General features: G+C 35.7%; 1 protein-coding gene across 1 annotated transcript; it reads right to left on the bottom strand.

The window, feature by feature from the left end:
- Positions 1-359: 359 nt before the first annotated feature.
- Positions 360-11144, bottom strand: LOC135692932 (protein O-glucosyltransferase 1). Its single transcript, XM_065211282.2, has 11 exons — positions 10987-11144; positions 10400-10637; positions 9004-9091; positions 8808-8852; positions 7691-7812; positions 7011-7070; positions 6393-6492; positions 4264-4322; positions 3496-3663; positions 1979-2035; positions 360-617 (listed from the first exon to the last, which is right to left on the bottom strand). The coding sequence occupies exons 1-11, from the start codon at positions 11102-11104 to the stop codon at positions 464-466; spliced, it is 1209 nt and encodes a 402-aa protein (XP_065067354.2). The 5' UTR covers positions 11105-11144; the 3' UTR covers positions 360-463.
- Between the last annotated feature and the right edge of the window lie 5108 nt (positions 11145-16252).

Below are 16252 nucleotides of genomic sequence, written 5' to 3'. Positions count from 1 at the left end.
ACGAAACAAGCCTCTACCTCTCTGGTCGTGGTGCTATGCTTTTGAACGAGGTACAAACGATGATCTGAACAACCTCAGGCATCATTGACGGGGGAATTGATCATTTAATGTAAACAAGCCTGAATGATATCTAGATTATCACCAAACAGAAAAATGACGCTTCGAGATTATAAAATATTTATATGAAACATGGAAAAACCAACAGTGTTTGTAGTATATGCATAACTGGCGGGTTGACTACCTGTGACGGGTACAGAGCCATAACTGGATCTGCCTGACTGTCGACCGTTTCTTTCCTTATTCGAACGGACTGGGATTTTAACAGTTTCCGAGGACAATAAACATTAAAATCATCAGAATACATCACATTCATCTAATTCACCATATAGTAGAAATTTCAAGCAATATATTCTCCATGTAAAGATAAAACAATACATTTACCAATAAAAACTTGACTTACAATTTACAGTTCATCCTTCAGCTTTTCTTTTATTTCAATTAGTTTCTTGTTTCGTTTCGGTTTCCATTTCATCAACTTTGCATACCTTTTAAGAAGTTGTTTCCAATATTCTTGGATATCTTTCATTCGTAGATGAGAGAGAATGAATTCCCTGCCCCTAAAAGAAAGAAAGGGGATGGTTAAAGCGTAGTTTTTTAACAGTAGCGAATGCACATGAGAAGGTTATCGGTAACAGAATAATATCAAAAGACACACCCATACCACGCCCACGACACAGTTTGTTTTCACTGTTTTTCCGAGTGACGTTGTTAAGATTTTGGCAGGAGGAAAGATGAAAACCTATCTGGACTCATTACAACTATTCTGTGATTCTATCTAATGGTAGACTTGGATAAAACCCTTCCCTACAAGTCATCTTATCTTTTGGCAGGCCCAGCACGGTGCCATAACAGGAATATTTGATACAGAGCTCTTAAACATGGAAATATATTGTTTCACATTCCAAATTTGCAATTTCCTGGCCTAATTTAAAACATCAACAAAATGCAAACAAAAGCATTACCATTCTAGATAAACTTTGTCGCTGCCGTCAACATATGTCTGGCATTTAAGAAGTTGGTTAGGTGGTTACGTGACTACCTTTACAAGCCCAATAAGATTGAATTTTATCACGATTGGACACGATTAGACAGGTTTTTAGCATGCTTATGCTTAAAATGTCAATAAGAAGTATGACAGTGAATATTAATAATGGGTTGCCAATACGACTAATTGCCAATATTCAATATCATATAATGGAAGTTTTAACGAAATCTATCACAAAGAAGACTCGGGTTACAGCTAAGCTGATCCATTTACCAGACTTTCAAAGCGTCATATTAGAACCTTTTTCATTATGCAACATCTCGCATCTTCAGGACTGGAAAGTCATTGGAACAATAACTTTTCTTTGAAATTAAAATTTAATCTAAAGTCGTATTGAAAGCTTCTTTCAGATAAGAAATTAGTTCAATTTTTAATGAATCTGTCAAAACACAGTCTAGTTATAATTTCCAAGATGGTCAAGTTACAAGAGGCCATGAAAACATGTTTTGAAATGCAAGCATCGAATTAGAGGACAGTGTGAATTGAGAAATAGACCTGCTTCGAACTCTTATAATTTACAAAATATGACTGGCTAGAGCTCTTTCGGATATAAAATAATACCTGCAGTAAAAGAAAATAAAGAAAAACATAAGAAAAAACTAGAAAAGTGAAAGGGCTGATTAAATTTATGTTCTTAGCTTAGATAGTAAAAAAATACAGAGAATGTAGCTAAATACTCATATCTCAATACCAATGAGCTCTGTCTAGAAAACTGAAGATGTGGCTTGACATTTCAGTATTGATGACTCTATCAATCGGTTAAACAGCTACTTAAAGCATAGAATCTGAGATTCAGAAACGAAAGGGCACCCTTAAGATCTGAGCAGATCAACATGTCTTTACAAATTTGCTAAGATATCTGCCCTCACTCACCTTTTGGCTATTTCTCTGACCATGTCATCGTTTGCTCGTGCGAATTCAATCAGATCACTGTGGAGATAAACCAGACAAACAATAATCATAAACAAATTTTCAGCAAATAGAAAAAGAGTAGGTATGTTTCCTCTAGGTGTAAGATCTACAGATAACACTGCTGGTTTTCATTCTTGAAATACAGTATAAAATAAAGAATAGATTTTTAACTCAGCCTGTTAAGGTTTTGATGGCATGGTCTCAAAATCAGGGTGTATGCAGGGGTGGACACTTAATCAAATATTGAGGGGGCAAGCCTATTGTTTTAATAAGATGACGTCACATTTTCCATTGTTTTAGAACAAAAGATCATTGTCCTCTAAAAAATTGGGGGGCGGTCGCCCCCCCTCGCCCCCCCCCCAAGTGTCTGCCACTGGGTGTATGTTCCTAATATAGGGTCTAAAGCAACCCCCCAAAAATACTCAAATTTGTAAAGAAATGTAACAAGTAACGCAGAGATTGTTATATAAAATACTGTCTTTTCGTCCCTATGGTTCTACTTTATTACACACAATATACGCGTGTGTATATAAGCTACAAAAAGTTCAACAACGTTTTGATTGAGCTTCCTCCTTCATTATTTACAAAAAAGATTACAGATCAAATCGCACAAAATAATGAGTAGATGAAACTTAGTCACCCCTTATAAAAGGGGGATTAGAAATTGTTGTCATAATGACGATTTCTTAGAAAGATGAAAAGGAACATTCCAACTCTTCACAAAAGGTTGCAAAAGTAAGATTTAGAAATTACAATGACGAAAGCGTGGAGATTCCAAAGTCTTTAGAAGCCACAGAGGCCAAAGAATCAGACACTGACTGTGATGAGGAAGAGAAAAGTGACGATGTTTTTTAATTTTTGCTAATTATGCATCGTGAGAAATCGCCACTCTCTGTCCTTGTCTTGAATATTTGGTAGTAACGACGTTTTTATAGGTCACTGTGAAATTTAATCCGCATTGGATAAAGATTCTTTTTCTTTCACGGCTGAATCACACACGCGGTCTATTTTGTGTAATAACATATTTATCATCTCTGGTTCATCCGAGTAACTAGACCTTTTAAAAACGTTTTGTTTAGGAATTTCTTATCTTCCCTTCAATTCCCCCATATCTACATTATCATGGACTTATCACAGTTCGATATGCAATGTTTTGCTGTTCTTATGACTAGAGTTAAAAGAGAACATCAGGCTGTATATTTTTAAGTAATGGAATGCAATAAAATAGCAAAATTACAAAGATGGCCCAAAAGAATACGAGCGGAAAAAATAATTGGATCTGTTGACTTTAGTCATAAGCAGCAATTTCTATATGCAATGAATGATTTATTCAAGGTTGTTTGTAAGGTAATTGACGTAATTATCATAAAGGAAAAGGAGCTACTTACTCATCCAGGGATCTACAGCTGTAGCTACGATTTCCTGCATTGTATTTGTTTAAAAAAATAAAAATAGCTGGGAAAATCGACAACTAATACCTGACATTTGAGAGATCTGTGTCTACAGGAATAAAATGAACCCAAGGCTTCATGGCGGGGTAGAAGAACTCTTTCCATTCATCACCAACGTGGAAGACGACCGAATCACATAAAAACAAATGCTTGAATCGAAAACTAGCTGCTACCCCACGAAAGTTGAAGAGATACCTAGATAAAAGAATACTCGTTTAATTACTTGAAAACTTTACAAGCTGGTTGTTCCCAGTTTGTTTCAGAGGAAGTTGAAGAAGACCAACTCCAAGTAAGTCAAAGGTTGTAATTAATGATAGGGGAAGTTAAGTTCCAGGTATTTGCCCATCTAAAAAATAGGTCTGTCTAACATAGAAGGAATAAATATGCGAGGCATTTGATTTTTTCGTAGGATATGTAAGAGAGAGGCCCAATCTAGCTATTGCAATGCTCAAAGAGAAGGAGGGAAATGCTAAAAATTGAGGGAATGCTGAGATCAAGTTTGTTTAAAGTAGTTGTGAAAGAAGACAGGTAATTAAAGTCTGGAACGCATAAAGATGGTTTTCCTTTGTATGCATACTTCGGGAAGGAAAGATAAGCTGTGGAACCGAGTATGTGAATTTGGCAAGGAGACTCAAATAAGGTAAGCACGGGCGTATATATTTTCTAATAGACCAAAGGCTATGTATAAACCTTCTGTTGGATAATCTTTAACAAGTTTCCCAGTAAGTTTGTCGCATTTGCTAAAGCATCGGTTTTCGTGCAAATTACATAAATATTACATAAAATGACAATTACTTGTATTTGCAGTGTTCTTCAAGAGGAATCTCCTTCGCAGGGGGTTCATATAACGTGTCCTAAAAGATTGAAAAAGACATCCAACTAAACAAGTAATATTATTTTCGCAAGGAGTAAGCTCTGCTTTATTTAATCAATTTATATCTTCGGATCTTGTTATCAAGACTTTTTTCGAAGTACAGTCAACTCTTGTCATTACGGACACCATTTGGACCAAAAGATTGCGTCCGCAATAACTAGAGTCCGTAATAGCGGGATGCGAAAAAAATCACAAAGTTAGTGGTTGAAAAGTTTTTTTTAAATTTGGCAATAAACAGCAATCATACAATTATATTAAAAGATTTGAAGTTCTGTAGTTTGTAGTTTTATTGTGGCAAGAAAGCGTCGTCTGATGTGATTGTTTTTTAAGTGCATGTGCTGCATTACTTAAGCTTGCAAAATCACTCGCTATCGTAACAAGATCATCATCATCATCATCATCATCATCATCATCATCATCATCGTCGTCGTCGTCGTCGTCGTCGTCGCCGTCGTCGCCGTCGTCGTAGTCGTCGTCGTTATCATCTGAAATGACCACTTCCTCGTGCCCATATGTCGCTAGGGAATCTACGAGTTCCTTTTCATTGTCGATGCAGTAACAAATAGGAAGCTCATTATCTGATAGCATTTATGTATCTGCGTTGATGGCGGTTCCTAGGGAAACTTCTTTAATAAAATTTTCAAGATCTTCATCGAAGTCGCTGAAGGGGTCTAATCTTCCTCCTATTGTCCTCCTATTGCTAGAAATTCCCCCAGAGTTGAAACACTTACATGTGGTTTTCACCTTAACCTTATATTGTCCGTGTTTCTTTAATAACGAGAGTCCGTTATAGCCGGAGCTAAATTCGGTCATTTCTTTATATTTTCAGTTGGGGATTTAGTTATGTCCGTAATAGAAGGGTGTCCGTTATATCGGGGTGTCTGTAAGGCGAGAGTTGACTGTAAACGCCAAAAAATTATCGAAAGATAATAATACCTTAATGTCAAAATTTAGCTATCAGCATCAAAATCATTGAATTAAAACTACTATCAATGACTTCAGACTAGCGCAATACATTTGAATGATAAATTAATTACTCTGCTTAATTCAGTTTGAATTAATCTCTAAGATTTTGAGAGCCTCTTATTGCGTATGAAATCAACTTTTTAGATACATATGTCAGACAATAAAGCATTACAGAAGCCATGTCCAAAAACTCTTATAAATTTGTTTCAGGTGCAGTAATATTGTTCCATGTTATCGAGTTTTACTAAAATAATATTATGGCTCTTTACACTGAAAACGATCCAATTGTATGGGAAATACTCAAAGAGCAATCCCATAAAAAATTAGTCAAGATGCAGTAATGATGTTCAAAGTTTTGAGTTGTACCAAACTACAAATGTGGCAAAAACTTCTCGACACTGAACTGAAACTTTGGCTTTCATCAAATAGTCCAGAAAAAGAGGAAGTCCCCCCTTCTCACAAATTCAATGTTTGTATCGTATACGAGCTATGACTCGAATCTGCGATGCAATTTCAAAAGTATTGACCAAGATTTTAGGTATGTATAATTGTTGTGCTGAAAATAACTTCCATACTCTCTTTTACCAACCAACATCTTCAATAAACGCGGCTTTTAGCTACTTAACCAAAGAATCCGTTTAAATAAAGCTCACAACAAAAGCAGTAGCTGTTGTTGGAAAACCTCCTTTGAAAATAGCTTTGTGCGTTTCAGATTCTAAGATATTGAAAATTCAACGTTGAGAGATGATAGGGGAGAGATCTTCTCGATAGTGTAAATTTAATGTTGCAACTGTAGGTTTGCTAAATCTTAAAAACGCTCAATTCTTGATACGATACTGTATGGTGATGAAAGGTGGTACGTTGATTCCAATTTAAAAATCTAAAAAGCGTTTTGAATAAAATGGTGCTATTCAGACTTAACAAAGAAAGCCACTACTGCAAAAATTGAAAATGTCACATGGTTTATGAGATGGGATTCAATGCGTTTTTCTTCATATGGTTTAGTATGGTAATAGAGAAGTGGAAAATACTGATCAGTTATTATGGTCATAGTAAAAAGATAAGCAGAATTACAGAAACTTACTGCATCAGATTTCCAGGCTTGGTTCTTTGTATACTGTGCGTCGGCAAGGTCAGGGTGTTTTCTCGACAATAAAATCAGCGGATCTCTTTCGCTACTTGTTCTGCAGGAAAAAAACATACAACACTCCCTTAGAGATAGAAGCTTTAGTACGGTGCTTTGCCGGCAAAAAGTTTAGCGCGGCATCATTTTAGAATAAGATCTAAATAAGAATAGAATTAGATAAAAGCAGAGCTGAATGAATTTGCACTGAAAAGCTTTTCAAAAACTGAATAGTTTGACGCGAATCAAAAGAAGGCAGTAGACAACAAGAGCATATGTCTATTTTCGTTACCATTTCGTCCCTGATCTTCCTAAAGATCCCTAATTAGCAAACAATTCCTACATTATGTGCGGTAATAATCAAACTATATCCTTAGCCTGATCATTTGAAATCTTTAAGCCTACAAAGTAACAACTGCTCTTGACGAGGATCAGAAAGCCCACGTGCATCTGAGATGCAAATTAGAAAAGAAGGGGCTAACACTGAATCATACAGATCGGCCCATAGTAGAAATTTTTCGTAAGAATTCATCTTATAATATGGACTACAGGTAACAAGTAAACAATGATTCGGGTTACCTTGAGCCTCTAAAAAATGCCTTGTTTTCCTTTTTCTCCCAAGGCCATTCTCTGGCAGCTCTAAAATGAATAATTTTGCATTAGCAATGGGCATCCTTCAAGTCACGATATAACAACAATAGCATTTATATGAAACAATTTGTAAATAATGATGATTGCAAATGGAACATGACAGCCTATCAATGACAAAACACGAATTAATTATAAACATCTGACATAGTCTTCGTCCAGTCAAAGGGGATGTGGGAGAAGGAACGGAGACAAAAATTTCCTGGCTTTTTCCTGTCAATTTTTTTGCATTATGCTGGATGAATTATGAATTATGTACAATAAACTTTATCCAATTTAGTATAATTTTTCAATGAACAATCTTACAAGTGGTTAGATATAATATTTGATTTCTGTCTTTTGTCCGTCAGGTAAGTAAACATTACTACGTTATTTTTGGCAAAAAAACATCGCCTTTAAAGTGGATGTGACGATTTCCCCCTCAACAAAACTAAAGCCATAACGTACTTGCTTCGAGTGCTTAATAATCTAAAGGGTGTTCCAAGTAAAATTTGTTCCAAATTTCAGCATACTGCAATTTTCAGCATCTGCCAAAGACTATTGATTAAGTCTCACAGCTCAATATTATTATCAAAAAAGCAAAACAGGCATTTAACTGCAGGAAATCTTACTGAGAGATTTTATCAATCTGAATGTCCCATCTTCCTAAGCCTGTTGGATAAATAGGCCAGACTGCAGGCCCACCTTCCCAGAAGGTCCATGCTGGATACATTATGTCGCGCTCATTTGGTGTCTACAAGCAAAAGCACAACTTCAAGAGCACAACTTTAAGAAAACACTAAAAGTAAAGATTAGAACTTTTTAGAAATACTTGTGGGCAAAAATTGTTCTTGATGATCTGCAAAAAGGTTCACAATGTTTCCTTTTTTTTGCAAGGTCCACATAATCCAATTTTTTAATGATATCAAGAAAGAAATTGCCAGCATTCTCTACTACATACATGCAAAGAAAGATGTTTAAACCAGTCAGCAGTAAAGAGATGTTACCAATTTCTAAGTCATCTTTTGCAAACCTCTTTGACTCCAAATACATCAAGCTTCTAACATATTTCAGACTTTTTAAAAAAAATGCAAATTCGCATAAACATTATAGTTGTTATTGGCTTATATGGTATTTGATATCCAAATAACCTGCTATAAAACTTGGATATATGCTGCAAATTGTTCCCCAATAAAAGGGCGGGCAACTTTTGGGCAGAGTGCTACAGTCCCGAAGGCAATTTAAGCAACGTTGAAACTGAGCCTTGTCATTTAAATGTATATACAAAATGGATTTTTTTGTTTTTGACATACACTATTGTATTACATAAAAATAAAGAAAGCACATCTTTTAGTATCTGAAAATGAGGTCTGTAAGAAAAATATTGCACCTATCTTTGTTTAAATAATTTTGGAATTTGCTTACAAGGTAGGTTTGTGAAATACAATTACGAGTAGAGAGTGTGGGAAAAAAACCGACCCGAGCGAGGCTCTTGACTTTGTATGTCAAGTGCTCTACCGCTGAGCTATCGGGTTGTGCTTTCAAGCCACACTTTGAAATACAATTAAGAGAAAATTAAAAAGACAATTGGTACCTTTCATTCTTGAGACTCTATATGAAAGGTTGAATAGTCATCTGATGCATTTAGAACTTACATTGCATGAGACTTCAGAGCCAGAGACATGAAACACACAAATAATCTTCAAATATCAGAACTAGAAATGTTTAAGTTCTCTTAAAACACCATACCTTGCTAAAGGACAACACTGGCATTGTTTCATCAAAGTAGGGGACCTAGAAAAAGATTAAAGTTGAAATCAATAGTATTATATTTAAAATAAGACTCTATGTAATGAATGTGATATGCCTAATTTATCGTTATGTCACATGTTCTGAAAGAAATCAAGGCAAAACAATTTTTTATATGCATCTAAAATGTTGATACCTTTGGCCAATCATGTGAATTTATTACCAACTCCATATCTGGTAGTTTTTTAATCACTTTCAGGATGAAGTGTTCATTGCCACTGCACCTGCAAAAAGGAGGCACTGCATAGAAAACAGAAAAAATTATTTTCAGCATATGTAACAATAGATTTTGGCTTTAAAAGAATGGTTCCAATTTAATTACCACAATGTTTACAATGCTGTCTCCTTCAAACCCGTTGTGCAATACTTTTGCTCACCAAGTGAAAAACTCAATAAGGTTATCAAAAGCATCGAGTCATGGTAGATAGGCCTACTCTCTTGAAAGAAGCTGTTTTGAAAATCAGAATGAGATGTAACTCGCAATAACTCAAACCTCCCAAGGGAATAATGAATTTGTTCTTGATAGAGAATTTTCGAGCTATCGGGAACATTATTATATAACTGTATTGGGCAAGGGGAATGCAATATAAGTTTGACTTAATGAATGTTTGAGTTACCAGGAGTTCGAGTTATCTGGAGTTTACTGTGTTTTAAGTGTTGTAATGGGTGTGTATCAGGAACTAGCCATTATCAGAATATTCATGTAGTGTCAGTCCAGCCTAAAGCATTGCAGCATGAACATCACGGCTTGGTATATTTGGGAATTAGCCTCTTGAAAGGAGCCCTAATCATCATGATTTCATGCCTTTAAGCTTAAGTATAGCTTGCTGATATAGTCAGCCCTTGCTTGGGTTGTTATTTTTTTATACAGAAACAAGCTGGTGCAGGTGGCACTATTTCAGGTGCAGACATGAGTAAGAAGCAAATTGGAAAAAACAATTCTCAGTATACAAGTGAAGCTTAGAATAAGCAACTTTGCTAAAACCAGGTGCATTCTTTTCAATCCCACCTAATGTGGACAAGAGAAAAATATGATAATAATTTCATGGCCAATGATAGTCTGTTCTATTTGATCTGGTCCAGATCCATTTTATGCGACTCAATTTTCTGTGTTATCAAACAAAAACTGAAACTGGATTGAACTGTATCATTGGCTGTCATCTGAGCTAATAAACCTAGTTTCGTGAAGCACAGGCCAAAAAACAGGCCTGAAACGAGTCTGCTCATTAAGTTAGCTTTCATAATATGACTCCAAGGAACTTCTGCAAGTTTCACAGGTTGATATTGTGAAGACTGTGAAAAAGATCAAAATGTCCTAATATTGCGAGTTAGGAGTGTGTGTAGAAATGGGACAGCTATAATTACACAAAAAACAATTGCAGCAGAAGATTAAGTTTTTATCCAGCTAAAATGAGCAAAAATGCTTTCCATTTGCCTTTTGTTTCCAATAAGCTTTTAATATTCAAAGATACATATTATTAATTGTAAGCAAGAACGGATGAAAATATGAAACATTTGTGAATTATACATACCTGAAAGAAAATATGCAATTTTCTTGTCTGTACAATCTATGATTGATTATTTGATAATGTTCACCAAGTTTTCTTTTTATTGCTTTGTCAAGATCAGATTTTTCTATGCCACCTTTATCTTCCCATATTTTAAAATCTGCTTCAATTTGATTCTTATAACAACCAATTTTCACATTAGGACAATCTTTATACCCTGCAACTGCCTTTTCTATTTTTGCAATATACTCTTTCCATGATTCTAAAATATGAAAAGTTGATGGTGTTATATAAAGGTTTTGGAAAAATAAGACCTAAACAAGTCGAAGACAGAATGAAAGGACCATTTCATTGTAACTTGAAAGAGAGCCTAACAAGAAAAACTGCCTTACAGAATTTACTAGATTCTAGTAATAAATAGCCTTGAACATAAATGCAACTTTATTGGCACCTTACTGTGAGCTTTGGTATCAGACTTCTCTAAAAGTCGTCTATTTTTGGGCCTAAGATAAGCGTGTGAGCAGCACAGCATGAGCAAACATTATAATAAATAATAAGAAATGACGAACTAGTTAAACTGGCTTTGGAAAATTGAAGAAATTTGAATTTACCTCTTGTTTCCTTTTGATTTTTGCCAAGGACATTATCCTTTTCTTCCGAGAAAACGCGAGAAACAAGGCTAAAAACTAAAAGCAACACTAACAGACGAGCCACCATCTTTTTAAGCATGGCCGTCCAAACAAAATAGACTCTTCGAAAATGACGCGATTCTGCGAATTTGAATAAGAGGCTAGCTTTCCAAAAATTTGCTAGCTCAAAACATTGACTGTGCTCAAATTGTGCGAAAAAACATTGTAAAAAAGATTTTATGCTAAATTGTCGGCTTGAATTTGAATAGGTTTATATTTAGAAATGAATAAATGTTGAGTAGTGTTTAATCTGTAGGTTACATCAGGGGTGGATCCAGAGCAAATTTGAAGGAGGAGCAGTTTGTAGTGGGGGTGCTGAAAATTTTCAGAATTTGGTGACGATTTTCAAAGTGATTGTTATATTCTTTGAGGTAATCCTTGAAGTAAATTAACGTATAAATCTCAGAAATTTTTCACCTGATTCTCATTCTTCAAAAGGGGCGCACAATTTCCGAAAAGGGGGGCCAGACTTGCTTCAACTAGTCGAGGGAGGGGCAACTGCCCCTAGTTGCCCTCTTAAATTTGCCACTGGGTTACATTATCTCGTATGTAAGGGCTTTTCCTTTATCCATTAATATAAAATCCCTCGCACTTCTATTTCACTGTTAATAAATGTGTTTATATTAGTAATTAAAGCGAAGAGGGGGCGGTCATTAAGCATGCACCATATGAGGTTTGACTATTTTCCAAAAATCTTAAAAAGTTGTTAATGTCCCATACTAGATCCTTTTTTAGTTTTTGTGGCCCAATAGCAAAATCAATATATTTTTCATGACCCCATAAAACATCGTCTCCCCTACCCACAAGCCTTCAAAAAATTTTAAAATGCATCGAGTTTTCCATCCTTGCCCATCATAGCAAATTTGTTTGTTTGCTTTGAGGAAAAGTAGTGGGTAAATCTTAGTTTCGAAACAGCATTGTTTCGTGTGGGGGAGGTGCATTTGAATTAATGTCGATTTATTGAGATACAAAGCGTGTTTACAGAAAACAATTTTATATTTAATCCTTCACCAAGAAAGGAGAGACTGCGTTTAGTGTTCTTCCATTCCCCAGCAAAGTACTGTTGTTTGATTTGAGAAAACGTAGTTGGTAGACCTTAGTTTCTAAACAACATTATTTTTTGTGGGGGAGGGGCATTTCATATACGTCATTAAATTGAGCTTCAAAACGTTTTGTATTTATTCTTTCACCAAAAAAGAAGAGACTGCATTGAGTTTTCTCTCTTTTCCCACCACAGCAATTTTGTTTATTTAATTTCAGAAAATGCAGTTCTTAGTTTCACAACAACATTTTTGGTGTGGGGGAGGCGCGTTACAATTAATGCCGTTTTATTGAGATACAAAACGTTTTTTACAGAAAACATTGGAAACGTACGTCAGTGGAGACAGGTCTCAACGCATTTTCTGAAAGATTGCATTACATCAGTTTTTAGAAGAACCATGTGAATAATGTTTTGACAACAGTCGAGAGTGATTCATCCCAAATATTTCTCTGTTGCCACCCACTGGAGGGCAAAATACTTTTTTTGATAATCCGTTCTTCCTGGAAGATTCTTTAAAAATTTAAATTAGCAATAGGCATTACTTGACCACTAAAATAACATGTTCAGCCAGAGGGCTTTCCAAGAATGCTTAATCGGCATTTTTAACGCTTCCTACCACTTTTGAAAGAGAAAGAACTCTGCAGATACGATTGTACTGATAGCCTATTCGAAGGGAAATTAGCTGCAGGGGCAAACCTTTGTTTATAGAAAGTCATTGGGGGTTGGAGGGGCAATTGCCCCCCCCCCCTAGTTAGCATGTTAAAAAGACCCTGATTTTACTGTTGCTTGGTATTGTCTCCAACTAGTTACCATTGATCCACTCCTTGTCTCTTGATTAAATTTTAGCATGAAAACTTCTTCAAAGTACAGCTCCATTTTCATCCCCATAGCCACTATCACTATTTCATCTAGTGTAATAACATTTTATGTCGGGAGGGAATGGTTTTGCTTTTCATAACTACCCTCTAGTGTGTTGACTTGAATAATTGGCGCCAACTGCATGGGGGTTTGGGGGCTCAAGCCCTCCCTGGGAATTGTAAATGGGATTGGTGGCTAATCTACCACTACCAGTTTTGCTAGCCAGGAAAAGAAATTGGGAGAAAGCATGTCCGCCGTATAGTTTTGCTGTTTAAGAAGCGCAGACCAAGGGAGGTGATTTTTAAGGCTGCAGTTCTCTATCAAAGAGATCGTTTTGATACGGTTATGCTAAGATGGAAACAGGGGCACGGTGGCCCACCTGGACTCGGGAAATTTCCCGGTAGGCTCCTTGAGACCTTTCATGTAGGCTCGTTGGATTATTCTTTCTTTTAAGCTTTAATTATTTGTAATATCAGATTTGGATAAAAAACAAGTGAAGAAAAGGCTCATGCTGTCTCCGCTCCTAAAAACTTGACTTTCCCGGCCCATAAAAATCCCCATCATGCCCTTGGATAAAGAGAATTATTAATATATTCTGAAGGATTCCACCCATATTTAAATAACAGCATTTTCATTACGAATATTGAGCAATCTCAAGGAAAATTAAAAGTCTACAACTGTAACGTGAATATTGTAAGGCACCTAGATAATCATTTTCTTCTTCCTTCATCTGTCTTCCTTCCAAAATAATCATTTTCATCTTCCTTATCTTCAAATCATGCTGGCTCTCTAAATACTACCTATGAATCTTAATTGACATAATTATGCTATCATCTAGCTCTCTTTTCTTCTTTCCTCTTGTCTATTACTCACGCGAAGGTTTAAACGATGATTCGCATATTCATCAACTTGTCTGGATGGACATAATAACGAACATAAATAGCTTGCCTTACTTAACTTCTCTGCGTTGCATTGCATTCTGACTTTTTTACCGTTTAAAGAAAATTTTATTGCATGTAATGATTCTAATATGATACTGCATATCTCATTGATCAAATATTTAAATCTATTTTCATTTCCCATAAGTATTATAATTTCCCATACATTTAGATTATGGGTGCCAATAATTTCACAATGTCTGTGGTCCGGATTATTGTGATGCAAGTCATTGCAATTCCTTTATATTTATCTACAAGCTATATGTATATTTATCTATTGTGAGTTACAATGTTAGCTACGATGAAGCATGTTTCAGGAGTACAATCACTGCCAAAATTACTTGGAACACCCAACACTTTGCGCTGTGCTTTTCCCGAATACAACTACTTCCGTCCCCCTTTCCCCCTAAAACAATTTTGAAAGTATAGAAAAATCTCATACAAGGCACACGAAAAAGTGTACTCCCTTCTTTGGGGGAGAGAGGGGTGGCTAAATTTTCCTTTGAAAACTGACGTTAGTGTTCCAAGACTTTTGGCAATGATTGTAGGTAGAGCTATGAAAAGATGTTGATCATACGATCAATAACCATGACAGGCGCATTATTACAAGGGTGCAAAGGGGGCCCAAGGGACAATGCTTTTGTTACATAAAAGATTTGAATTTTGAATGTTTTTCCAAAGAAGGTTTCCAGAGAAAACAAGGCTTAGGGTTATTGCCTAGAGAAACAATAAACATTTGCCCGGGCGCTGGGGATATGACACCCACTATACCAAATATTTCTGCCTGTGAACCGTAACCTTTTCCCTCACTTTTATCCCGTCAATTTATTTTGGATCAGCTCAATAGCAGTGCTTTCTTAAGCTTTAACAAGACAAAATGCACCGTAGAGACTAAGGTCGACCGAAAGTCTAGTTCTGCGAAAATGATGGAAATCTTGTTTTGAAAAGTTAGTTTGATGAAATAGGGAATGCCCGAAAAGAGAAAAATATTGCACATAAACAGGCTCAAAGGCTGCTGGGAAGATTTCATTGCAAATTTGATACGTTCCTCAATTTTTTACAGTAAGACTTTTTGTCGAGTGAACAATTTTTATATTGATTTTTATACAACAGGAGCAATAAGTACTTATATTCGTTTCTAGAAGAAGACAATCATGAAACTATAGCCTGAAGCCTTACTGTCTCAATAGAAACTTAAAAGTGATCTAAGAGAAAAACCCTATGTTTGGCATTTCTCATCAAGAGCAACTGTAAATTCACCTCAATGGAATTGCTATAACATGAATTAAATGCAGGGGCGTTGAAGGTAACCATGTGACAGCTAAACGTATATTGCATTTTATCTGCAAAGAGTCAACCAGTAGAAAAAGCAGGAAGTAATTTGATGATGTGCATAATCGTTTAAACTTTTATTGGCTGAAATAGTTAGCCCGCAACTGAAACGAGCATTTTATGGCGTTTTTTAATAATCTGACCTCCACGAGGTCTAATCGCTCATTTTGCCTGCATCCCGTTTTTAATTGCTTTTAGGCTACTTTAAATACTTGAATGTATTTGTTGCTTCTCAAAATGTAGCAGTATGGAAAATTTGAAGTAATTAATTTGCATCAATATCCTTCTAATTTGGGTGTCATGCGTTATTGTTATATGAAGTTGAATTACCTAATGATTATTATCCAATTATTCATTAATGGTGTTATTTGGCCCTGTAAAGATAGTTAAATGTCTGGATTGTGAAATGAAGCTCAATTGTTAAGTGATAGGGAGAGCCTTGCAGCAATTTTTTGCATCTAAAGAAAGAGTTGCACGATTGCTTTTTGCTTGAGAATCTTGATTCTAGTCCACTGACATCCAAACCACAGAATAAGAATTAAGAAGAAGGGGAACTCCTGCCTATCAGGAGAAGCCTGAAAAAATAGCGCATGCGTTAACTTGTACCAGCATGTATCTGTCGGGGAAATTTTAAAAAAGAATGAAAGTAGACAACTTTATTTGAGACGAAATGCCCCATGATAGTGAACAAATTCAATTATGTATCATAATTCGTTTATATCTGATTAATAAATGATAATTTGTCATGGCTAAGTTCGTCTAATGAAATCAAGGTTAAAGGGGAATTTAAGGGCCTTTCCAGTTTTCTATAGAAACTATTTATTCTGTTGTCGAGGAATTGCAAATCATGTGTGTAATACTGTATTTTGTAATAAGTACACTAGAGTTTCTGTCCACAGGTGACAAGTTGCCGATTTTGCTTTTCCGCGACATACAGCTTTAGTCTGTTTTCCTCTACCTTACTTGGACCAACATTGCTTGTTCTAAATCCCTAATAAATCACGCCCAAGTTGAACAT

The sequence above is a fragment of the Rhopilema esculentum genome, chromosome 3 (assembly GCF_057945365.1).
Source record: "Rhopilema esculentum isolate cy_ngs chromosome 3, ASM5794536v1, whole genome shotgun sequence".
In the NCBI taxonomy this organism is placed as follows: domain Eukaryota; kingdom Metazoa; phylum Cnidaria; class Scyphozoa; order Rhizostomeae; family Rhizostomatidae; genus Rhopilema; species Rhopilema esculentum.
The sequence above is the reverse complement of the archived record's forward strand: the minus strand, read 5'-3'. Positions and strand labels throughout refer to the sequence as shown.

Bases quoted from the DNA above. Each gene is read 5' to 3' on its own strand.
- LOC135692932 (XM_065211282.2), bottom strand. From the start codon at position 11,104: ATGCTTAAAAAGATGGTGGCTCGTCTGTTAGTGTTGCTTTTAGTTTTT. The intron at 7,071-7,690 runs GTAAGATTTCCT...TATTCATTTTAG, and splicing joins CAGATTGATAAAATCTCTCA to AGCTGCCAGAGAATGGCCTT. The intron at 2,036-3,495 runs GTATTAGTTGTC...TTATCTCCACAG, and splicing joins ACAGATCTCTCAAATGTCAG to TGATCTGATTGAATTCGCAC.